Raw genomic sequence first — 24,716 nt, 5'->3', positions numbered from 1 at the left:
GTGTGTGTGTATTGTGTGCGAGAATGCGAAATGTAATTAACGAGAAAGATATGTCTTTTCACGCGCGCACGTTTTCTCTATCTTTATCTCTCTTTTCTCTCTTGTTCTCTCTCTCTCTCTCTCTCTCTCTCTCTCTCTCTTTCTAAGGCAATCATGAATTCTAAATTTGTCGAGGAAATTATTCTTAAAAAAATACTTCAGCAGTTGTACAAATAAAACATATTATGGTCCGCCTAATTGCGAAACGGAAAATATAATAAAACTAGTCAAGACATTCTTAATATAGTCCGGCCGCTTCACCTTTCGCGCTTCTTATATTTTTATCATTTATAATTATCAATTAATGTGTGTGCAATCACTTGGTTTTATTTAAATTGACAAAAGTTATTTATTCATGTTTAAAGCAACAATTGATTACAATGATATTATATTAACAGTATATTTATAATTCACATAAAGAATACAGTCTTTTACTTACGATTATATGCGATACGAAAAAAAACATTTTAAAAAGTAGTGAAAAAGATACACATATGATTAAGATATTTAATATATATATGTAATCTATATAATTGTAAATATATATATATAGTAAAAAAAATAATTGAAATGTATTATATACATGAAAGTGACACTTATTCATATTATAAGCATGATATTACATTAATGCATTTTAACTGCAGAATTTCGGCAATGTTGAAAAAAAAGTAGAAATTTTTAACTCTGATAACAAATTGCAGTGCAAAATTGAAATAAAAAGTAAATTTATTTTTAATTTTGATGCTAAACCTTGATATTTTACAAATAAATAATTTCCATTAAAAATTATTTATTTAGCTTTCATGTAATTGTTTCATATATACTTATTCTTCGTCAAGCATAATGTCTGTATCGAATTTTAGACCGGTCCCATATAAATGTTCCTCCGTCCACTTGTCGAATCGTCGCGCGAGATCTTCTGACATGTAATTCGTCCAATCGCCAACCTTGCCCTTCCTGATGAACTTCAGATTCGGATCGTTTTTCGGCTCGTCCGTGTTGTCTAGCAACAGCTGTACGTTCACCGATGGATTTGCTGATATTTTCGAGAATTTTAGGTGTTCGCTGAGCCCGATAACCTGCTCCTCTGTCACGCTTTTCCCTAAAAATTTCGCTGTTTTCTTAATCGCCGCCATTTGATTCTGTAAAACGTAACGTGCGCGTTTCAATGTAAAAAATTCACCGCAAAGATCTGCAGCAAAAGAAGAAGAGCAAACTTTTTACCTGTTTCATTTCTTCGTACGTCAAAAATAGTATGTTCTCTTGATCTTTGTTCTTCCAAAAGGGCAAAACGTGATCCCAAAGCGGAGCGTACGGCACTAAACAAACATTTTTCAAATTTGTTTCTAATTTTGATGCTAACTTTGATATTTTACAAATTTAAAAGGGTTTTGGAGATCGCTAATTTATGAAAATTCCTATATATCAAGTTTCAAGAGTTTCGTCGTGTAATAATTACATTCTGAATCGATAATTACGCGTTCAACGTACCACTGTCACACAGCATCAATTCCGCGAAGTCGTCGAAGCTTCCATTCATACCATGGAATACCTTGCAGTAATAGTAATAACTGACGCAGACGTCCTTCGGATTTCTCGTGATGTAAATCGTCTGCGAAAAAGGGAAGGCCATACGTTAGTACCGGGTATAAAATTCTAAATTTCTCATTTACGTTTTGCGTGTCATCACCTTTGGCTTTTTCTCGTGAAACTGCCTCGGTAATAAGTCCCACGGTATATGGGTTTTGATGTACCGTGGTCTTGGCATATTTTTTATATTTTCGACGGAGTCACCCAGATCTTTGAACCATTCGTCAAACTTCCCGTTGACCATGATAACCGAACCTCTGGAAAAAAGAAAATAATGGATAGAAATTACAATTTCTCTTTTGACATTTTACAAAACATATCTTTAAAAATATCGACGATCTTACGAATCTACTTACTCAAGGGTAGGACTTCGCTTTAATATGATCGTGCGAGCTTTTTCATAATCAAAATCGTGTCCGATGCACCATGCCATTTCCTGCGCCCAGTGACTTCCTGAATATTAAATGATATTTGAAAAAATAAAATAAAAAAAACACCTGGAGTAAACTTTGATCAACTTAATCGGCGTTTAGTATCTATTTTATTAACACGAGTAGAATTACTAACTTACTCTTTAATTTAAAGTACAAAGAAAAAAGAAAAAATTAGATTAAGGATGACGAATTATATGGTTTGACATGTTGCTATAATTCTTTTGATTGAAATTAGTTAAAAACACTGTAACTATGTTATATAAAATTAGTAGGAATAATTTGCAATTTCTTTCAGTTATATATTAAAAATTCTTTTTAATTATTGCGCAATTATTTAGAGAAGTACTTAGAGAATTGCGTTACACCGCGATATTCACCAGTTCGAGGAAACGAGATCATCCAAACGTCATCCTCATACACCGGCATGTCACGTATTTTTTGCGCGTAGAAGACAATTTTCGGCGGTAATAAACAATGGCTGGGTTGGACCTTTACGAGGCTGGGCTTAGTCCCGAATATCTCATCTAACTTTTCTCCCGTCTCGTCATCCATTGTCGAAAACACGATCGATCCTTTACTCACTGCAAGAAGAAATTTAACACAAAGTTAAACGAGCGATTTAAAAATAGGTTTAACTTTGAAAATTCTATAACTGATACTCGCTTTTTATGCGGATATCAAGATGCAGACGATTTTAATTTCGCTCGGACCACACTCGGATGTTGTTGCACACGCGATTTGCAGAGAAATGAATACACCTGGCCGTTCGAATCCGACGACCCACTGTCGGCTGGGATACTTTTTACCGGTCCTTTACTGTTCTTTTTTCCTGCTTACTTTCATACTTTCATATTTGTCTTTTAAGTAAAATCATTAATTCCGTTTTATTACTTGCACCCAGCGGTGATTCTTTGTCACAACTAATAGCAAATATATTTGTATAGTTTTTTCTTTCTTTATAATTGCGAATTTTTTTTTTGTTAGAATTCTCTATGTATGTATGTAACTGTGTGTTTTACTATATTTTAATTTGTTTTATGAAATAATTGAAAAAACATATCATAGGTGCACAGGATTAAATCCGTTAATTAGCATTTCTGCAATTTTCAGTTCACAAATAAGTTTTACAAGAAATTTTAGATACTAGATTGTAAAAAAATAAAAATTATTTATTTAGCCTTTATTTACAATTAGTTTTTTTTATAATAACAATATTATTAGATTTAATTCTTTATACTTACTTCTAATTAAGTTTTTATTTTCCTGTTTTCTCATATACCGCGAAAAAATTCCTCATTAACAATAAGTCGTTGTCAAACGATTATGCGGAAGGAAGTATAAAGCGCAAGCAATATTTGCGCATATTTAAATTATTTGGGACATTATTAACTTTCTCGTCGAACAGATTTCACTTTCAGAGAAAGTCAACCGGCTGCATTCTTATTGGGAGCCGATTGCACGTTGAGTGCATTTAGCATTTCCGTTCTGTAAACAAAAATACATTTTTTTTATTACAAAAAAACATTAAGTAGCAATACAATGTAAAAGAAACGATTTATTATTGCCACGAGAGGCCGATTGGAGAACAATTTGATCGTCGATTGAACGCTTCAAATCGAAATATCCGGGTTCAAGTTATAGAAATATGTTTTTTATAATTTAGATTTTACTAATTAGCGAGTAAATCGCTAAAAAAACAATCATTTATGTTGGACTAGATATTATTAAAATAGTGTATATAGTTTAATTAAGCATGATAACAATAAGTTTTGACATTCTAGCAATCAACTTGAGCATTTAATATTAGTATTTTATAATATTAATATAAATTTTATTTTATAATAAACTATTATATAATAGTCTAACATAATTATATTTCTGTATTTTAGCAAATTTGTACCTCAGTGTGTGTTTTGTTATACAGTTGCAATACTAATAAAACCAAAATTTAGAAAAAATCAACGAAAAGAAGAAACAAAGCAAAATGAACAAATATTCACATGACTATAATAAATATATAATATTGACGTAATAAATCGAAGATAAAAAGATTTTTTGCGAAAAAAAATTTGCAAGAGCGAATCGAGTGCGCGCTGCGAAGGCTGCGCGCAAGCACGTCACGTGACGCTCCCTTCTCCGACGATCACGTGGTTTATTGATTGCATCAATTGCATGTGTTGCAGTCTGTGATTCACGAGTGCGCTGTGCGCTACGTCGTGATTGCCGATGCATTCGGCAATCGGATGCTCCCGTTCGCCTGTGAATGACCGTTCATGTCACGGGTAAGTTTGTTGTAAGACTCGTTCCGATGATTCACGTGACCGTCGAACGTGACAGTCGCCGACATTCGCGCAGATTTGGAGGTTAGGTCTTATCTCCGTTTACGCGCACACGCTGCTTTGTGACGGATGACGTCCCGTCGACGTGTGTCCTATAAGAATTTTATGTGCATGTGTGTGTAAATGTGCGTTTGTGTATGTGTATATGTGTATGTGTGCTCGCAATTCCGTATCCTTGAGTTTTCGCAAAAATCTTGAACATGCGTCTCGAGATAAAGAAAGATTGAGGAAACGTGTTGCTTTTTACACGCTCGAGAAGCAACCTTGAAGGAATGGGAACCTGTGCGTGCGAATTTTCATTCGTTTACTCGTGTAGGAAACTGTGGTATAGGATACTTTGTTCTCCTATCAGAGCTTGTGGTTGTATTTTTTTTTTACTTTTCATTCAATCAATATTGTGGGAAGAACATGTTAACGCTTGCCGCGCTTTTCTCGCGTAAATAAATGTATTTATCAATTCGAAAGTGAATGTATTATTATAAATTATAACAAACGAGCTGTGATATTTAGTGTTGTTTCGAATTGTGATAAATGTTACATACTATTTTCAATGAATAATTTGTTTTTTGTTGTACTTTTTACTTTTCTTTTTTTTTAACTTTATATTATTGTATTTATCTTAAATATAGAAAGAATAACATTATACAATTGTAAAGAATAGACTTGGTAGTACAGGTATACTTGTATTTAGTGGATCTAAACAATTGTGTTTTGTTACTTTGAAGTGTGTTTTCATATATCCTAAATCTAAGATTCCTTTCAGGCTGATGAACCAGAAGGAGCGGTGCTGCGCTTGAACCGCTTCGGGAAGTGGGCAATGTGGATTGGCAATAGTCACCGCTGGAACTTTTCCATGGATCAATTATTTCATGATCTCATTCACGAGTGTAAATATATTGCGCCTGGAGCGCAGCTCACTTATTCATTGAGGAATCGATTGGAAAAGTACAAGAGGGAGGTGCGCAAGGAAATTGTGTCTCGTGTCTCGAAGGATGGATGCACCCCTTTGTTTATTGCCTGCAAGAGGGGCCACGTAGAGATCGTCGAGTATCTTATAAAGAAATGTGACGCGGACTTTGAGCAGAGAGGAAAGTATGAGGTACCAGACGATAGGTCAGTTCACTGTGTTACCCCACTGTGGTGTGCTGCGGTGTCCGGAAAGTTGGAAGTTATAAAATGCCTTATATCCCATGGTGCTGATGTCAATGCGGTCTCCGATTCTGGATCTACTCCTGTCAGATCTGCATGCTTTATGACACACATGGGTAATAAATTATATTTATAAATTGTTTACAATACAATTGAGAAGAGGAAATAGGTGAATTATAAGAGAAAATGAATGATGTATTATACATGTATCTATCACATTACAAAAACATTTTTGCGAAATGGATATATGAGTTTGTATATATATATAAATTATATTTCTCTAAATATTCAGATTATTGAAAAGAATGTTTAAAACGAAGAATGGAGATAATTGAAACATAATAGTTTTATTCTACTTTAACATATTTTTTATCCACTCTTTTCAATTAAAATAAAATTATAATTTTTATGAAGTAATTATTTGTTCCATTTAAAGTATTAAATAGATAGATATTTTACAATAAGAGCGATATATATTTGTGATTAAATTAAATTAGAACAGAAATATGATTGTATGTGGGTCTAGGTCAGATCTACTTTTAGACTCTTTACAAGTGTTGCAGTCTGTGCTAATTACTTTGCGAGATTATTAAAGGAACCAAATTATTATTAAAGGGCTAATAATAACCAAGTGCATGATTTTATTTGATCTTTGCACATCTCCAAAATTTGATTATTAATTATTATAATATAATTTTCTGATATATATACTAAGGATATATATACTAAGGATACATTTGCCTATTATTACATTTTTCTTTGTATAATATAATCTAATCTTAGCTGTAGTAAGTATGATTATTTGCACTTAAATAATACAAGTTATCTCTCTCAACTGACTTTGAACGTAGATAAAATATATTTTTCAGATATTGTCTCTTATCTAGTGGAAAATGGCGCCGATATATTAAAAGCAAATTATAATGGCGGAACGTGTTTAATAAATTCTGTACAAAGTGTGGAGTTATGCACTTTCTTGTTGGAACATGGTGCGGATGTGAATGCCACTGACATTCAGAACAAAACTGCCTTGCATTATGCTATTCAAGAGCACAGACTTCAAACTACTAAACTACTCTTAGAACATAATGCGGACCCTCATCTTAGATCTCGTTATAATGATGATGCCCTCCAGACTGCCTGCCTTAAAGGAGCTAATGAAATATTTGATTATTTAGGTGAGATGATTTAATGATTGTTTTATTTCTATGAATAAAAAAAATTTACATTCTCTTGTCTTTGTTTTACGATATTAAATATGATATTTATGTATGATTTAGTGGACAACGTGTCATATTCTGCGGAAAGATTGGCAGATGCGAACGAGCTAATGGGATCTACATTTTTCGACGATAACGGCGACACGCATACAGCGTTGCAATATTGGAGGACAGCGATGATGCTCAGAATGGTCAACTCGGACAACGGAGTGCCTTTGCCAAAGAGACCTGTGTTACCAAAACGCGAAGCTTATAAAAACGCCACGGAATTTTCGAATTTTGAAGAGTTAAACGGTATCTCACTTGATTTAGATGCAATGAGAATACAAAGTTTGCTAATATGTGAGAGAATATTAAGTCCGCATCATAAAGACACTCTCTTTCGGCTGATGTTTAGAGGTGCATCGTACGCGGATGCATTAAGGTAAATATTTTATTTTTTAAGATATATACATAATATAATAAAATATTTAATGTGAATTTTTTTTAGATATCAACATTGTATAGATCTGTGGCTTCGCGCGTTAGAAATTAGGGTAGAAAAAGATTCGGTGCGTAAAACATTTTATATAAGTCATAAGTATGACATAATTTTTTCTTTCTTTTTGGTATATGAATTAATCAAATTCTATTGATTTATTTTTTGCAGATTTTATACACGGATACTTGTTTTACCGCGCAAGCTCTTGTAAGGCTTATGGTAGACCTAAATGAGAAATCGTTAGAAATGATGGAACGAGAAAAACAGATACCGCGATTTTGTGATGTGGTGGCGATATTTAAATTACTTTGCAGTCAATTGACGGAAGCTAGAGAGTTGTTGGAGGTATACGTAATTTGCATATATTAAAATTTTTACAAAGAATTGTATATACTGCGTATTAATTTATTATTAATTATACGAATGTCAATATTATAGAAACGTCCCGTGCATAAGAGACAAAGAGATAGTTACGAACGTATCCTGAAGTGTGTGACGCATCTTATTTACCTATTGATAGAAACGGCCAGTTCTGACGAGGATAAAGCTCTAATGTATCAACTAGTCCGGAATTTAGTAAAACAAAACCCAAGATCCGTTTATACGGAAGATACGCTTCTCCATCTTTGCGTTTCTAATTTAAATACAATTAGTTCTAGTTATTTTACTTCTGCCGATGAAATGCACGTATGTATGAAGTTTTACTTATAATAATTAATATTTTTTAATTAAATAATCATTAGTTCCTGAATGCTGCTCTGAAAAAATTGATTACAAATTAGAATTTAATTATTCGATACACGTTGAGAAAATACATATGTAATAAATACACGTATGTGCGCATATATATTTTCAGGCACTTTTTCCACGTTTTGATGTTGTTAAACTACTCTTGCGTTGTGGGGCCTTCGTCGATGCTAGAAATAAATCACGGTCAACTCCTTTACATATAGCGAGTCATGCATACAACTTCCGCAATCCTGTAAGTACTTGATATATACTCCAGAATTTTATAGAATTTTATGGCAAATATTAAGAATTTCTGTTTGTAACAGATAGTAAAATTATTGTTGGATTATGGTGCACACTTAGATACGCCAAATAAGGCAGGAGAGACTCCAGCGCAACTGATATCCTCTAATCCGTTAAATAGAGTAAACCTTCTTAATTATACTAGCCTTCAGTGTCAAGCGGCACAAGCTGTTTGCAAATATGGAATCCGTAGTACGGAACTGCCTATTACGTTACGTTATTTTCTAGAACTTCATAGAGAACCTCATAGAGAATGATACTGATAATAATATTCTTAAATTATTGGATGTTTATTAAAAACGCTCGTGCAATATTTTGTTATAATTCCAAAATGTACGACAATATCAAAGGATTTACATATACCGATGGAGGGAGTCCGCCTCGGTGGCTTTGATTTTGACGTATGTTGTCAAGATCGCGGCCCTGAGTTACCTCTACAAAATATTAGCCATCGTTCATTTATTAAAAATTATTCACAAAAAAATGTTTCATAAATGGAACATTTTTTTTATTTAAACTTCAATTATAAATCTCATTTAATACTGTAAACAGGAGATAGGTCACTTTTCTGGGATGGATGTCACTTCTCATAGCAAATCAAAAACCTATATGGAACAGATATAACGTGTAGGCGGGGTTGGGGGAGAGGCTACTAAATCCTAATTCCTTGGCAACAATGTGGAATGTGAATTTAACTGTTCTTTATTTGTGAAACTACGCTGTTTATCAAGGTTAAGACTAGACTCCTTTTTATCGATATATTTATCTTCACATGTAATAATGAACAATGATGTATATTAATTATAATTAGTTCATACTAATTATAAGTAAATCCTAGATGGAAAACATAATGTTATAAAATTGCGATATTCATGTCAAAATCTTAATTATAAAGAAAGTACTATTTTTAGAATCTTAACTTTTGTTAAGTATGAGATAAACTATCTAAATTGTAAATACGATCACATGCAACATAAGACATCAAAGTGAAAAGACTGAATGAGAAAAGAATGCTTCTATAAAAACTAATTTTTTCGATTAGATACTTTGCAATATCGTTTTACATACTTCTGTATAGTGTGTGATCTGCGTAATTTAAATATTAAGAATTTTGACAACTATTCTTATTCAAGATATTGCTTGAAAGAAATCTGCACTCAAAAGTTGTGATATATTGACGTTATATTGATTTAAAAATAACTGTGCAATGAAAAAAATGAACATTGACGTCAATGTGATAAATTGTAAGATATATCGATGTCATTCTAGCTCTTTTAGATATTTGGAAATTCTTTCGATCTTGTTTTCTTCAGAAGATACAAACAATAAAAATAAAAATATTAGGTTATCAATAAAATTTTGCTCTGTTAATAAATTATTTATTAACACCTTAGAAGGAGCTAATATTAATTTTAAAACATTTTCCAAAATAAATCGTAATTTTGTGTGGTGCTCTTTTGCAAATACGTATTCATATAATGTTTATTTAATAAAAAAATTATTTAGTTAACTTTCAGAATATTATCCAATGGCTCCATTTCTTTAGCTATTGGATTTATAACAGAGTGCTTTTATATTCTATACTGTGCATGTTGAAGATGTTGATTTTTTGTGATTCGGATGTTGAGAGATTTGTTGAGATTGTATCTAAATATTATAGAATATGGCGCGTTTCTCAATCTTTTAAATGTATGATTGAACCCTTTTTTGGGGATTATAAAAGCTTTATAAATTAGATTTTGTGCTTAAGAAATTCAATTGTATCTCATTAAGAATTTGTTAAAAATTTGTACGTATTATGAGTATTGATTTTTTTGTGATTAATTTTTGTTTTTATTTTTTAAGTTTAAAGTTGATTGTAAGGCAATGTGAAACAAGCTTTTATTCTAATTCAGAATTAAACTTTAAAAAATTTAGTACTATAAGTATACATTTCAATATTTAATGAGGTAAGAATAAAAAGTGTTTTCTTTATCTTTTTGTAAATTGAAATTTTTATTTTTTTGCTATTGTTATGTTTAAATTATATTTTTAAAATTAATTTTGTCTGTGATTAATTTGTTTATATTTTTTGTTAAAGTTGATTGTAAGGCAATTGATTATTTATAAATTATTTTTAAAATTAATTTTGTTACATTAAAATTATGTACCCTTAAATCTTGTGTGATATTGTGGCACTGACACAAATGATTAGTGTGATGACACAAATTAAGTCTTTATATTAAAAAAAAGGTTCTTCAATGCATTTTTTAAATTAAATTTATAATTTTATGTCATCATCAACATCCGAGTCATAATTATTAAGTCTTTTTACCTTTGCTTATTAATTTATTATTCTTTTTGTGTATATACCTAATTTATCTCTTTAAGCACTGTTTGTAATTTAAATTTGTTTGTTAGTACTTGTAATAACGTGAAAATTGTAAAATGTAATATATATTTAAAGCGCTAAAAAACTAACCATTACACAATTTTGATTTAAGATATGCAATTAAAAATTGAAATTAATACAATTATAAAAACTGAGTATTGATAGAGATATCATAACACAGAAACAATGTAATGATATTTGGACTGAGTTTTAAAGACTCAATATAGATTGTAACAAAATTGGATTTGTTTTTCGTGTATTTTAGCGCTTTATTTAAGAATGTAAGAATGTGAAAAACATACTATATGCGATATTATGTGAGATAAAAATAACAACGATCTTTATTGATATTTTTTTGCACAAGAACGTGTTTTAGCCATACTATGAAACACACATTTCACATGTGAAACTCAAATATTTGATTTAAAAAATAAGATATTACAGTATATAATTATGCAATATGTGCGAGAATACTAATTAATGTAAAATTAAGAACATACTGCGTTATATAAATAAACGATTAAAGTAAATGATGTGTATATCTCAATACGATCTCTATCTGTAAAACTTTTGCAAAGCAGTCAAAAAAATATTTGAATCATTACAATTGGCACTTTATTTAAGCACGTAAATATTAGAAATATATTCACATCGATTTTCTCACTCATCTCACTGTTCGATACTTCACGAACGTGACGCATTGCGTAATGTATGTTGTCTTTTATATGCTCACGATATCCTATTAGACTTAGAATTAACGATATACGAAATAAAAAGTTATTGCAACAACTTGAAGGCGTTTAACATCCTTTTATTTTATCCGGTTGCCTTTGTTTTTATAATATAAATTAATGTTTCTTTAAATAGAATATAAATTAATATTTCTTTCATAGAGACGGAAAGAGCGTATATAAAATTGATCTTTTCTGTTATTAAATCTTACAAATCTGTAGGGAATGCAGAGCTAGGAACTATTGTATTAGTTTCTTAATTCTCCAATAAAACCAACGCAACAGTATGATTTAGTGTCTTTCATTGATATTACGCATGTTGTATTGCAAAATAATTTAGCACATCCTTATGTAAACTATTTAAATAAATTGCAGACAAATATTTGATAATATTTCGAAAATATTTTTCTGCAATTTATACTCGGCTATATAATAAGCTGAGAAATAGGGTCGCGATTGCAATGAGTAACGATAATTTATGTGTGATTACACTGTTGTTCTTCGTGTAAGAATCGACCACGTGAATTTTCCACCCCATGTTCGGGTGCGTGAATGAGTGATAATAAACGAGGTCGGGCCATGATTCATTTGGCTTTATCACCAGCGTACCGCCTTCTCCTGCACATGAGAGATGAAAAATCGTCTTTAAAATTATCGTTTGTCTTTGCGCGTCTTCGAAAACGTGAGCGTTTTCGAACATCTATTTGAGAAATTTAAGAATTTAAAAAATTAAAAGAAGTTTTACCTGGCTCGCAAATTTGCAAGAGGGTTCTGTTGAATTTCTTAAACGATGGAAAACTGTCGTCCAATCTTCTGTCTCGACCATTGTGTTTACTTAAGCAAAGCGGCCCAACTGGAAGATAACAAATCGAGTAAAAAAACTCCGCAAATATCTGAATTTGAATATATATAAATGATTCGAGGAGAATCTCTACAAACCCGCCGTTGGTCGCGGTCGACCTCTTCTGGTCAGTTCAACACCAGCCAATACTCTGATTTTACTTTGCGCAAGATCGCTGAGCGTGTCGTATCCCCCATGGGGCTCATCGGTTATTATTAAAGGATGATAGAGATCTGCGCTGTGCGGATTATTTCCTCCATGAACGCGAAAACTGTATGTCAAGCCGCGACGTAGATATAACTCAGGTATTAACGCGCCTTCGATGTACCAAGCAAGACCCACCGACGGTTCACCTGTAAACATTGTGTCTTATGGCGTTTCTTCTACTTAACGATAAAAGTAATAAATGACAATCGAAATTAAGTAAAGTTTATACCTGTGATTCCTTGATACCCTCGTTTCCCTCCGGAGGGTCCGATGGTTGCTTTGAAAGTTCGAACGCTTCTGTCAAATATTTCTGTTTTCTGCCAAGGTTCACTGCAAGGAGAGGATTAGCAGTTACATAAAAAATCCTCCCATTAATATATGTAATTTGATGCAATGTTAAAAAATGTGATGTATGTATAATCGAAATACATTCTTCACACCTTGGAGAGATTTTATTGTTGTGCTCGGTGAAATCGACGCAAGTGTTCTCTGGCTCCTTGCGACTCAACTCGAGCACCACGTCGTTCCTTGGATACACATCATGGAAACTCGGTTCGTTATTAGTTTTGTCGAGCCTGCCCAAGGCCCAGACCACATACACTGGTTTATCCGTGGGAAAATCTTTGTCTCCAACATCGGCTGTGCGAAAGTACAATTTTTACGGCCCACGTACAATGCGCATTTATAAAGAAAAAAAGTGCTCGACTCACATGAAACAAGTGTACGTCGGTACGTGATGGTATTGATGCCGTCCTCTCTCACCGTGGTATAGAGCTGGTTACTATCTAAACCACCGAGTAACTCGTCTTTGCATACTCCTTTGTACTGACCGAGAACTTTCCCACACTGTCATTACAATCGTTAAAACACTCATTAACGCGTTGCTCTTTATTTCTTTCTCTCTCTCCTTTTCTTCTATTCATGAAATTACTTAAATAACTTTACATACTGGCGCCTTTGCCGTAATGTTATAGTCCGTAGCGTATCCTCGCGTGTCGTCCATATACGCGATGGCCACGTCTGCACCTTCCATTCGGCTGGAGTTCTCGGAACCGGACAAACCAAACGCCATATACTCGTCTTCGGCTGGAAGAATCGGAAACGAGCAGTTTCTTTCAAGCCTCAAGACTTTTAAAAGATAATAATTGAGAATTTATGAGCTTGTTCACGCGTACCGACTTGACCTGCTAACTGAATAGTGATCTGCGGACCGAAGATCTCCCAGGCGACCTGGTATCGTTTGTGTAACTGGACGCAATTCGGAAGGGGCTGGGTTTGCTTAAGAACTTTTATCAACGACGGCGGTACGTTGAGTCCGTCGGGTATAATGACAGAACCGTAATTGGATTTAGTCTTTATATCGAAAACACTCAGCCAGTCTATGTTGAAGATGGTCTTATCACCTGGCAGCTCCAGTATGATGTCCTCATTATTATATGACCTAAGAGAATCCATGCTAGAAATAGAAATATACTCTTTTACATATTGAGACTTTTATCATTTACTTATAAACGAATTGATTTATTCGTGTGAATATAACGATTTTTTGAACTTATGTCATTCTTCTTACTATCCGTATTCATCGGGTACTTTTTGACCCTTGCTGGATGGTTGCGGACCAAGACCGACCCAAAAGTACGTGTCCGCACCTTGTCCGTCATAGATGAATTGCGGGATGCTGATAGTTTTCGAGTCCAGAATCACGATGGATTCCGACGAAACATTGTGAGATCTTTTCGATAGCTGTGATATTTTCTGAGGCGTGGGCGGATCAAACTCCTCCGGAATGTAGACATCGCCGAAGGTGTTCTATGATTAAAATCATTTGTAGAGTACACCAAATATGATTAAAACTAGTATAGAATTTTCATAAAACGTCTTGCATATTTTTTCTTGTACGCACGAAATACGAACTTTATGAAATAATTAAAAAAATTTTACTTGTTAGACAATTAATAAAACAGCAATACCGAAATTACGAAATCTTAATTAATACAGCAATCATAAAATTCGTAATACCTGACTTGCTAAATCGTACACTGCAAACCATTTGATATCTGTAATTTTCTTGTTATCTGGCAGGGTCAATGTAAAGTCCTTGTTGAAGTATCGATCCAATACGTTTGTTCTGAAAGAACGCGCAGTGAGATGTGATTTTCTAATTTATCTTTCTATCCAAATATTTAAAATTTTCTTTTTAAAATAAGTAGGAAACGGATGTAGCTTACTTGCCCCACTCGTCGGGAACGATAAATCCTTGCGGACCTGGCCTGTTCGATGCGCCTGCCCAGAAGAACGTGTCGGCCCCATTACCATCATAATTAAAGGACGTCAGCAGCAAGGTGTACTGGTCCACAGCCCAGACATCTCCCGAAACTTGATGATGATATGGATTTAATTTTCCCAGATATTTTCCCTTATATTTTTCGCCATTATCTTCTTGCGCGTAAGCTGCCGACATTATTTGAAATATTTACATGATCTAATTAAGGAACCTTTTAGATGAGAAGATAAAATATGATGGTAATAGTTTAATTTTGTAATTTTTTCTTTAAAAAGTATTTTTAAATAAATTCGCTTCAAGTAATTCAGATTTCCTGTCGCGTGGAGATTCGGACTCATCGGAGACATCGACGCCGGATGAAGCGATGTCCGGTCCGATTTCGGCTTTTTTCTATAGATCTCCATCGATCTTCTTTCCTTTTTTACAAATACAAATATTTTCCCACACACTGTTTCTGGCTAATAATTACCACAGGAAAATAGTAAGCATCCTAGAAGCGTCACGAGAGCACTCGTTCCCTTCCTTCTCACGACACCTGCCATCGCTTCATCTTCCTCCCGAGTGCTCCAAAGCGTGTCGCTGACTTTTATCGAGTTTTACCCACGCCAACAGCGAGAAACTGGCGAAACGGACAGTTAATCGGGAAACTACGTAAAATCGCGACGATCCATCGCTCATAATCAAGCGAGTCAAAATTAATCCGCGGGTGAATTGATCCGATGTAATGTCACGCAAGTACGAAAATGAATAATCAGATGATTGACGGATTATTTGGAAGGTATAACGCGGTGAGCTCGCTGGACGCCACGCTGACGTCTCTCACGGCGGAAACGAGCGGAAACGCGATTAGAAAGCCGAGTTGGCCTTCGTGGGACGCGGTTCCACGCACAACCGCTACAGCCGCGCATTCCCTGGGAGAAAGTACGTGCTCGCTCGCCCGTGCGCGGGGAACCAATCGACGATGGAAGAACGGAGTCGTTCTGCAACCGGTCGCGGTCATTGTCGCGTTATTCGTCGGAATCCAGTTCGCGAGGATGAATCAGAGGGATTCCTCGACAAAATACCGTTTAGTCAAGCCTCGGATTTTTCTCGAGCAACAAAATGTTATCATCTTCCCAAGAGATCCTCGACGATATTTGAAATGTTTCCACAATTTTTCCTAAAATGAAAAATATTTGAAAACATTAAAGCAGTCAAGAAAGCAGAAAGTTTCTCTTAGCTGCGTGGCGTTGTGCCTTCCGTATTAATTGTTGGAATGAAATAAGTGTCTTCTTGGAGCAAAAGAGAATGGAACATAAAAAAAGTATGGAAGAAAATATAAAAAATGTAAAAAATTAAATTTAAAAGATTTAAACATTTGAAAGAAATGTAACTATAATAGAAAATGAAAAAAAAAATTAAAAAATTCAAAAGATAATTAGTAAACGATTAGCAGCAATTTAAAAATAATCTAATAGAAATATTTCTCGGGTGCAAAGTTCTAATCAAATAAAACAATTGCTCTTCTTTTTTTAAAGTATATATATATATATTTAAGAATTTATTAGCACGTTTCATATGTAATAAAAAAATGCTATACTACAAGATTCAGGTACTACGTATATAGATATTTAATTATATTTCTTATTTTAAAGCATTCAGTTTTTATGATCAATGGTATGTTTCAACGATATGTTTCACTACGTGAAAATAATTTTGTTATACTGTATGTGTACAAACGTAAATTACTGTTATATTTTTATCAACAATTAATACCGGTATGTTTTTGCTAAATTCAATTTTTGACTTCATCCGCATGCGAAGAACTATTTTAGCATGTTTCATTTATTGATTACAGATAAGAAATGTATTTCATACTTAAATATGAAGTCAGCGAAATTATACCGATATTAATCTGATAAGAAACGGAAGCTGAAACATACAGATCATTGTCCTAAAAGACCTAAAGAATGTGTTCTTGTAACTATAATGTATGTAAAGTAGATAAAACGTATATAAAAAAGATTCAATATCCTTTTGTACTATTTAGTCATGTCATCTCTGCACTCGTAAAAATAAACTTAAAGTACACGAGTAACTTTTGCAAATTAAGTAGAACAGATCAAATCCTTCATTATTTGTAATACATATTTGATCGTCATAAATAGATCATAAATTCAAATTCTATTATGCAATTTTACTATAAAAAAAAAAAACATCGTAATACAAATTTTAATGCAACTACCTGAGATAATACTTCTAAGTGTAAAACGTGTATATCTCTCTTTTCAAGAAATAGAATACTTTAGAACTTTTTCACTTAAAGATACGCGTTTGTAAAAAGGTAAGTGTGTATGACATTAAGAACTATCTCATAGACTTTGTTGATATTTGTTTAATTTTGTCGTTTGCTCTAATTTGTTATAAAAAATAATTTTATTAAATATTTCTGAAACAAATAATATTAGTTTTTCATCATTACGTTTCTCGAAATAAATTTTGACAATATTCTTTTATAAGAATTATAAAATTATTATATCTTATGTATTTTTAAAAAAATTTTAATTCTGCTGTAAGAAGTAATAAGAAAATTTCCATAAAATCCGTGAGATAGCTCCTATCATGGGTATTTGCAAAAATGGAACGGCATACACAAGTAGGCGTTAATAATTCTACAAATTAGATATAACGCTAACGCTTTGAGATAAATCTACTTGGCCCCTTAATACTTTTTGCTGCAATCTCTTGCAAAAGATCTTCGCCATGAGTTTATTTCGACGTGCTTCCTCTTGCCGTTCTTGTTGTCGCCGTTTGAATCGCACTTCATTTAATCGGAGATACCGTTTACGTGATCTTTCCTTCATCTCTTCATCAGTAATTTTTCGTTGCATGTAAACTGTAACAAAACATTAAAGAATAATTGAGTATTGCTGTAACGCTATAAAGCATTTTCTTTCTTTTCTTTGTCAATTTTCTTCAAAGTGTAAATAAAATATACATTAATTTAAGACAGATTTATAAGTAATCACCTGTTGGCTTTCGTATTGGTGCAGATTTAATAACGTTGGACATACTAGCCATCGCCAATAATTGTATTCGTTTCTCTTTCCTCCATTCTCGTAACTGGCATATTTCTGACAAATACTGCCGACGTGTTTCTGCATTACCCACAAACTCGGGATTATTTCTAGATAAATAATCCTAAAATCGGTTTAATTAAATAATCAGTAATTCGAAACAACTGTTAGAGAGTATTAAATATCTCCTTTTTGAAATTGAACAAAGTTTACTCAAAGTTTTTTCGTTGCAAATAAAATTAAGCGATTTCAAGCGATCAGATTTAAATTGAATATCTGATTTATTAAACTGGAACAAATTTTTACCTGCAGTGTACTCGTTTGATGAAGATTTTTGTTGGAATTATTTCGTTTTATAATGTCGCAAGGACAGGCATCCGATTTTGCCGCGTTCAATGATTGCTTGGAGACTTTCGGCGTCGCAGTATCGGAGATTTCATTCTTTGAGATGTTTTCCTTCGTAAACGATAATTCGTACGCGATAGCTTTGGGGTACGTTTGACGACAGCCACATTTCCTGGTATTTTGATACATGGCACCACACGCGCGACAATGTTTGTAATTTCTCTCAGTCCTATTAATACTGGTATTGTCTACGTAATTTGGTTTTGACGTGTAACTCTTGCACGTTTTCCCTTTGACAGTGTCCTTTGCTTGACTATTATTACAAGAGCAAGCCTCATCACAATTGCATTTTAAGCTATTACTTTGTACTTTTCGTTGTCGATTGTTGATATTGTTGCTATTCTGCGAACTATTGGAGTAGATTTGCGGTTGGCGCTCCACTGTCTTTAGACGACACTCAAAACGGCAGGACGAATCGTTAGTGTCAATTTTACCGCTCGAACAGCATTCGCACAACTGTGTTCCCGAATTATGGCACGTAGCACAATCGTTCGCGCAATTACAAATGATCTTCGCCGTGTCATTCTGCTCGCTGCAGTTTAACGCGCGCATTCTGCCCTGGCTTTCCGCCGCGTTGTAGTTCTGTCGGGACTTGCCAATGACGATCCTTCTATCCGCGTCGTTAACAGAGACATTGTCACATTCGCACGCATTCTCGCAGTTCTGTTCAACCTCCGAGATGTGATTATTATGCGTGCAAGAATTATTCTTCTGACACACGCCGCAGATAGCATCATCAACGTCCTCAGCAAGCTTCTGTTTAAAACACAATGAACATGTCGTAAACGGCCGTTTGTAACATTCGGTCCGTTTGTTGGTTTTAACGGCGGCGCTCGAATCGTCCTTGTTATCGGCGACAGACGACAAATAAACGCCACATGTGCAATTGCATTTTGATTTTGACGCGTTGATTTGATTCTTAGCTTCCTTCGGTTTCGGCTGGATGGCGTCGTTTTGCGACATACGGCGACGAACAGGATCTATTGCCGTGCTGTTGTCGCTCGCATAGTTTGTCTGCGTCTGCTGCGAGATGGCCGATGCGTCCGTCCCTTGATGACCCTTTCGCGATCTTATCAAAGCCTTCTCGGATGACGGACTCTGTTTACAACGTGTACACGACGTACGTTGCACGATCGAATCGGTGTGCGTCTGGCACGATTGATCTCTGCACCTGGTGCTGTTTTGGTAATGCGTGCACGACTTTTGGGGATTCGCATATTTCGTCGTGTTGTCGTACACGTCTGATTCCGCCGTCACCGGTGTCGAAGATGACGCTTTTCTTCTTAGAGAGAGTAGCGTCTGCACACCGACAGTAACGTTCTTCGTAGCGGTCCTTCGCGTTCTCGTGGCAGACACGATCTCCCCGCCGGTTTTCGAGTAAGCGCTACATACGCCTGTGGCCGTTTGCGTGCAACTGTTACGTTTCATGATCCTCTGAATTACAGTGTCACCAGCAGCTTCGCATACCGCCAAGTTGCAGTGAGATGACCATGGCTCATTAACGGAATCCTCTTGCAAGTCGGATACACTGCTATGAAATTAAATAAACAGCGTTAGGTTGTATCAATTACATTCACATTACTAGATTGTGTAATTATAATGATTGAGTAGTAATTAAATAATAAAGTTTAAAAGTTAATAAGTAGTTTCTAATTTAAATTAATTTAAAATAAAGTAATTATTGATTTTATTAGTCTTAATTTAACTTTTTTAAATTAAAAATTATAACATTCTAATTCTATATAAATAACATTTTTCAAAATTAGCTTTTGTAATTTAACTTAATCTTAATGCAACTTTTAATTAGTTTTTTCTTTATACAACTTCATATAATGTAACTTAATTCTATAAGTTTTTCAGTTAATTCAGTTTAAAAAATATTAAATTATCTAATCTTGATTACAATATAAACAAATAAAAATTACCCGTGCAAGGCATCCGTGTGTTGGTCCCGCCTAAGTATCGCTGCTTGCTTCGATTTGAGATTCGCTGATTTAGATTTTCTTGGCGAGGATTTCGGTCTTTCTAATCGCCTGGGCTGTTCCAGTAATCTGAAAACACAATATGAAATCCAAATTGAAAATTATTAAAAAAAGGAAGCTTGCTAAAAAAAAAGTTAGAAAATAATATTAAAACATACTTTTTCAAATTACAAAGATGACTAATCTCGTTTGTAATCCAAATCAGTTGATTTCTCTTTTCCATCTCGGCGTAATTAACCAGTTTGGAGTCACCGGATTCAGACATGCTACACTTCTTCAACTCGAACCGCCTCTCGGACGACGTTGTCGGTAATCGCCAGTCGGTGTTATTGTCCGTGTTGTTGTTGGACTCGACTGGCGTTCTTCGGTTGTTCACGACGGCATCTAGTAAGATCCTGTTGTGATCTGGTGGTATACTGTTCGTCGTCGTCGATTCCCTGTGCTTACAGTTTTCCTTGAAGCAAAATATGTCGTTTACCTTAGCGCTCTTGTGATTGCGCTGTGGCACGAAGCATTCCGAGCTTTCGCTTTTGTCGGGATCCGTCAGCGTATTGCTGGTCTGTCGACAATCGTCAGTTCTTAATCCCAGCCGCGCCTTTCTGCCGTCCATCTCGGTTCTGTCCGTATGTCGGTCGAATTTTTCGCTGTTACTGCTCCCTAAAGCGACCTCCTTTATGACATCGCTGGCGGTTTCACCCATGGACTTCTGTCCCACGGACGCATCCTTCTTTCGCAGGTTCCACTCGTCCGAGGACTCAGTAGTGCTGTGCTTGTTCGCCAATGCCTGAAGCAGCTCGGCCCGATAAACCTTGTTCCTAGCGTCGTCCGGATTCCAAGGAACGTTGTCCTCCAAGTTGTGCTCAATCTTGTCGTCCGTGTACTTGGCAGTCACGAGCCGCTTGATCACGTGCTGTATCAGTCTCTTCTTGACTTGCTTGTCGCATTTGTTCGCATCGACGAGACTCTTCAGGATATTAACGCTCCTCTCCAGATCCCGGACCAGGCTGTCCGAGTCTCCCCAGAGCTTGTCATTTACGCTGGAACTGCTGTTCGGTAGGGTGGAGTTCGATCTACTAGCGGTGTCAGAGGAAGCTCCGTGGCTGTCCCTCTCGTTTGGCAAGTTTGGCGCGTAGGCGTGTCCCGGGAAGTATTCAAAACTGTTGGCTCGCCCGGACACGTTCTCCGTCTCGTCAGGCTGCGGCGTCGCCGAGGTCGACGCATTTCGCGAGACGTCCGAGCTGTTTTGACGCTGTTCTTGGCTCTCCTTCGCGTCGGCGTCCGCGACGCCGACGACGACCTCGGCATCGTCCATCGAGCACGAGGCGTCGCCGCATCTTCTTGGATTTTTAACCTTGTATGTATCCTTAGACCTCTTCAAAATTGAATGTATCGCCGTTTGCAAATTGAGATCTTCCTTTTCCACTGACGGAGGCGGTTTGTACTCCTCGAGATCGGAGACCTGCACGCCGACGGATTCCTGAGTGCACACATCGGGACTCGTTTGTATCACCTTGTCGCAGGTGGCGGGTTTGTTCACCACCGTGGCGATCGAGGATGAGGAGTTGAAGATGAGCGGGAATATAGGCTTTCTCTCCTTAACGTGCAGATTCACCTCGCTCTGACTCCTCTTCAACGACGTGGATTTCGAGGACTGCGCTGATAGTGGTATCATGTTCATCGAGGTGCTCTTCTGCAGCGGCGAACTCGACGGACGTGCTATCTCCTTTGCGCGTTTACTCGCGCTCCTTCTCCCCTCCGTCGAATATTTGGGTGGTGGTACCTTGAACGCGGACGACGACGTGGGGGTAATGTCATGTATCTCGAGTCTGGTGGGCCTCACCACGGCTTTCACGGGCTCGTTCGAGGTTGCGCATCTCTCCTGTGACTTTATGTCATCCCCCGTTATGATGCCCGGCAGATGATTCTTGACGATAGGCGTTATCTCTATTTCGCTTTCCGATCCCGGAGAGATATTTCCGATCAACGGCGTGGAGTTTGCGTCGGGCACGGTCGACGATTTCGAGCCGCCGCTCTGCGCCGTCGCAGCATTCTTACCGGATTGCATACCGGACTCGGTGGTGCCCTCCGGGTCTAACCGTAAAGCGGCGGAGCATCCTCGCGCCAGGGCCATGCGTTCTATCGTGCTCAATCTGCTCTTGTCGTCTTGCTTGCTGTGAGCAATCGAGTTGAAGTAGCCGACGTCCGCACCGCTGTCCCACTCCAGTGGCTTGTACGACGCCACGCTAGAGGTTGGCGAGGAAGTCAACTTTCGATCGCTTGCGTCGTTCAGAAACGACTTGTCCTGACTTGTCTCGCTCCTCTCCTCGTGTATCGTCTCCGGTGTGGCGCGCTTGAGATCAGGAGGCGACGGCGGCGTCTGGAGATCAGTCAACGGTTGAACATTGAACCTGGACGAGGCATCCGCGCTGGAGGAGGACTGTCCGATCAACGGGGGCCTTACCCACCTGCGCCTCTCCTTCGGCGCCGCGCAGGACTTGAGATCGTACTCCTCGCCGACGCAGTCCTGCCTGTTGTTGAACGAGCCGTTGCCCACTTGGGCGCTCAGCTCGTACACGCTGTAATAGTACTTAACGGCTTCCTGTGGAATAGTTGACACTGGTAGCGAGAAGTATTGATCTAGAGTGGTGTCCCGGGCATATTTGCGATAATATTCCATCACCTGCGCGGAGAGGCTCTTCTTGGCGCCGAGGTGACGCGACCTGAACCTGAGCGGCAACTCGATTGGCAACGCCGACGGCGACGGGGCGTCGTCGTCGCGTCGGTCGCATCCTTCGCGCGTCACTGAAGTCTTCTCGAGGTTGTCTTTTAGACAACGTCTGCCCTCGCAACTAGATTCTGAGTCGTATTCCATACTACTACTACTACTACTATTACTATTGCTACTAACGGCGACCTACGATACATTCTCTCGTACCCTTTGGCGCCTCTCATACCCGAGTTTCGTCTGCCCGCGCGTCCGCCGCCGCTCGTCGTCGTGCCACGGATGCTCCTCGCTGGTCGGCGTGTACGTGGTGAGCGACAGTCAAGCAGAAACTGGACATACCTGTCCCACCACGATACTCATCGCTTTAGCGTCTGTCGTCGACAACGGAGGAGTTTGCAGGTTAGAACGCGCAAATATGCGCGTCACTTCTCGTGCGGAGCGTTCACGTTAAAACAGCGGTCCAGAAAGGTGATTTACATCTCACGCGTTCTTTCACAACTTGATGTGCGGCCGGCACGTCCGCTTCGCTGCACTCCGCGTGACCCACAAACGATGACAGTTGTAATTATTTACGTTACGACACCGTTCAAATCGAATTCTTGTTTACATCCATTGTCGCGGATCGGCTGCGTTTCGGAACGCGCTCTGGAATTCCCGCTCGATTCACAGACAGCGGGAGATGGCTTTGCGAACGCAAAATTCGCTCAGGATATCGATCATGTAATTTTTGTCCTAGGGCAGAAACGTGAAAAGTGAAAAGTTTTAAGTTACTGTCTCTTTTCACCACAATAGAAAAAGATAGTTACATGAAACTTTTCACGTTTCCGCCCTAAGGAAAAAGTTACATGATCGCTGCCCTGATTCGTTTTTCTAGTCAAGTTTCATTATTGGCACGATCGACATTCTACCGAACGGATTGCGTACCCTCCTCGAGCGAATACGTGCACACGTAAACTTTGTTCGGAACGAAAATTAACATGGCACGAAAGTGGCGTGACGTCACGTAACTTCGTGGAAACGCAGGCCAAGCAAAAACCGTTTGAATAAAAATTACGCGCCGAGATACAACAAACGGAGACAAATTCGTTTCGAGAATTTTGTGCTCGCACGACGACTATAGTAGCACTTCACTTAATTGGCACTCGCGATATTCCACCGAACGTATTCCTTTCGAGCAAACACTTTTTCACGAATGCGTACGCGAACACTTCACTCGAAACCGAAAGCAAACGCACGATGCCGCGCTTTACACATGGCTCGCGTATCGTAACACAACACCGTACCTGCACAACACCGTACAATTCAATTCTGAACACGCGAAACACGCACGGAGTCGACAGAACGTCCGACCGGCGCTGGAGTGGCGTACGTGACTGCTGGCAGGCAGACTCGGCGGTACTCGGCGCTAGTCGGCGCCACTCGGCGTTGCTAGGCGACCGACTTGTTGACTCGCCGCGCCTGCGCCGAGTAGCGCCGAGTCAACGTACGCCGCTGCCGCCGCCATGTTGCTCCGCGCTCCAGCGCCGGTCGGACGCATCGGACGTTCTGTTGACTCCGTGCGTGTTCGTGTCTCTTCAGAATTCATTGTGCGCAGGTACGGTGTTGTGTCGAGAGTCGTCGCGCTAGCCAACGATACGCGAGCCATCTTCCGTAGTAAGATCTTCCGTAACAGAGACAGTATTCATGTGTAAAGCGCGGCATCGTGCGTTTGCGGGTTCCGAGTGAAGTGTTCGCGTGCGCATTTGAGCAAAGTTTGAAGAGGATACGTTCGATAAAGTATTGCGAGTGCCAATTGAAGTGCTACTTAGTCGTCGTGCGAGCACACAAAAT

General features: G+C 37.4%; 4 protein-coding genes across 9 annotated transcripts; 1 reads left to right on the top strand and 3 right to left on the bottom strand.

The window, feature by feature from the left end:
* Positions 1–358: 358 nt before the first annotated feature.
* On the bottom strand, positions 359–4,099 carry LOC105832269 (luciferin sulfotransferase). Of its 3 annotated transcripts, none has more exons than XM_036286025.1 (7): positions 3,305–4,099; positions 2,441–2,983; positions 1,986–2,082; positions 1,730–1,886; positions 1,531–1,651; positions 1,264–1,358; positions 359–1,181 (listed from the first exon to the last, which is right to left on the bottom strand). In XM_036286025.1, exons 2-7 carry the CDS (start codon positions 2,613–2,615, stop codon positions 864–866), a joined length of 963 nt encoding a protein of 320 aa, XP_036141918.1. In that variant the 5' UTR covers positions 2,616–2,983; positions 3,305–4,099; the 3' UTR covers positions 359–863. The 3 variants fall into 3 exon arrangements, with proteins under 3 accessions (XP_036141918.1, XP_036141919.1, XP_012528525.1); XM_036286026.1 differs by having other exon boundaries at positions 2,441–3,548; positions 3,964–4,099; XM_012673071.3 differs by having other exon boundaries at positions 2,441–4,099.
* A 130-nt stretch (positions 4,100–4,229) lies between these two features.
* On the top strand, positions 4,230–9,782 carry LOC105832268 (protein fem-1 homolog C). Of its 3 annotated transcripts, none has more exons than XM_012673067.3 (9): positions 4,230–4,345; positions 5,166–5,667; positions 6,421–6,729; positions 6,832–7,195; positions 7,262–7,322; positions 7,421–7,597; positions 7,691–7,939; positions 8,109–8,234; positions 8,308–9,624. In XM_012673067.3, exons 1-9 carry the CDS (start codon positions 4,337–4,339, stop codon positions 8,539–8,541), a joined length of 2,031 nt encoding a protein of 676 aa, XP_012528521.1. In that variant the 5' UTR covers positions 4,230–4,336; the 3' UTR covers positions 8,542–9,624. The 3 variants fall into 3 exon arrangements, with proteins under 3 accessions (XP_012528521.1, XP_012528523.1, XP_012528522.1); XM_012673069.3 differs by lacking the exon at positions 4,230–4,345 and adding an exon at positions 4,442–4,684 and having other exon boundaries at positions 8,308–9,782; XM_012673068.3 differs by lacking the exon at positions 4,230–4,345 and adding an exon at positions 4,442–4,727 and having other exon boundaries at positions 8,308–9,782.
* Positions 9,783–10,973: 1,191 nt separating this feature from the next.
* LOC105832271 (protein Skeletor, isoforms B/C) lies at positions 10,974–16,122 on the bottom strand. Its single transcript, XM_012673072.3, has 12 exons — positions 15,188–16,122; positions 14,663–14,885; positions 14,454–14,562; positions 14,005–14,243; positions 13,610–13,890; positions 13,384–13,520; positions 13,145–13,280; positions 12,875–13,073; positions 12,664–12,764; positions 12,326–12,580; positions 12,132–12,239; positions 10,974–12,004 (listed from the first exon to the last, which is right to left on the bottom strand). The coding sequence occupies exons 1-12, from the start codon at positions 15,258–15,260 to the stop codon at positions 11,802–11,804; spliced, it is 2,064 nt and encodes a 687-aa protein (XP_012528526.1). The 5' UTR covers positions 15,261–16,122; the 3' UTR covers positions 10,974–11,801.
* A 102-nt stretch (positions 16,123–16,224) lies between these two features.
* On the bottom strand, positions 16,225–23,521 carry LOC105832282. 2 transcript variants are annotated; one of them, XM_036286022.1, is made up of 6 exons: positions 22,842–23,521; positions 20,320–22,760; positions 20,105–20,230; positions 18,081–19,710; positions 17,727–17,898; positions 16,225–17,593 (listed from the first exon to the last, which is right to left on the bottom strand). In XM_036286022.1, exons 1-6 carry the CDS (start codon positions 23,031–23,033, stop codon positions 17,370–17,372), a joined length of 4,785 nt encoding a protein of 1,594 aa, XP_036141915.1. In that variant the 5' UTR covers positions 23,034–23,521; the 3' UTR covers positions 16,225–17,369. The 2 variants fall into 2 exon arrangements, with proteins under 2 accessions (XP_036141915.1, XP_012528541.1); XM_012673087.3 differs by having other exon boundaries at positions 20,320–23,521.
* Between the last annotated feature and the right edge of the window lie 1,195 nt (positions 23,522–24,716).

This window comes from Monomorium pharaonis, chromosome 4 (genome assembly GCF_013373865.1).
Source record: "Monomorium pharaonis isolate MP-MQ-018 chromosome 4, ASM1337386v2, whole genome shotgun sequence".
Classification (NCBI taxonomy): Eukaryota; Metazoa; Arthropoda; class Insecta; order Hymenoptera; family Formicidae; genus Monomorium; species Monomorium pharaonis.
Note: the sequence above shows the minus strand (reverse complement) of the source record. Positions and strands in the feature narration are given on the sequence as shown.

Bases quoted from the DNA above. Each gene is read 5' to 3' on its own strand.
- LOC105832269 (XM_012673071.3), bottom strand. From the start codon at position 2,615: ATGGATGACGAGACGGGAGAAAAGTTAGATGAGATATTCGGGACTAAG. The intron at 2,083-2,440 runs GTGAATATCGCG...TTTAATATTCAG, and splicing joins GATCTCGTTTCCTCGAACTG to GAAGTCACTGGGCGCAGGAA. The intron at 1,652-1,729 runs GTGATGACACGC...CCTTTTTCGCAG, and splicing joins TTCACGAGAAAAAGCCAAAG to ACGATTTACATCACGAGAAA.
- LOC105832282 (XM_012673087.3), bottom strand. From the start codon at position 23,033: ATGGAATACGACTCAGAATCTAGTTGCGAGGGCAGACGTTGTCTAAAA. The intron at 17,899-18,080 runs GTAAAAATTTGT...AACCGATTTTAG, and splicing joins ATCAAACGAGTACACTGCAG to GATTATTTATCTAGAAATAA. The intron at 17,594-17,726 runs GTGATTACTTAT...GTTTTGTTACAG, and splicing joins ACCAATACGAAAGCCAACAG to TTTACATGCAACGAAAAATT.
- LOC105832268 (XM_012673067.3), top strand. The intron at 5,668-6,420 runs GTAATAAATTAT...TATATTTTTCAG, and splicing joins ATGCTTTATGACACACATGG to ATATTGTCTCTTATCTAGTG. The intron at 8,235-8,307 runs GTAAGTACTTGA...TGTTTGTAACAG, and splicing joins CATACAACTTCCGCAATCCT to ATAGTAAAATTATTGTTGGA.
- LOC105832271 (XM_012673072.3), bottom strand. From the start codon at position 15,260: ATGGCAGGTGTCGTGAGAAGGAAGGGAACGAGTGCTCTCGTGACGCTT. The intron at 14,244-14,453 runs GTATTACGAATT...TTTTAATCATAG, and splicing joins TGTACGATTTAGCAAGTCAG to AACACCTTCGGCGATGTCTA. The intron at 12,240-12,325 runs GTTTGTAGAGAT...GTTATCTTCCAG, and splicing joins TCGACCGCGACCAACGGCGG to TTGGGCCGCTTTGCTTAAGT.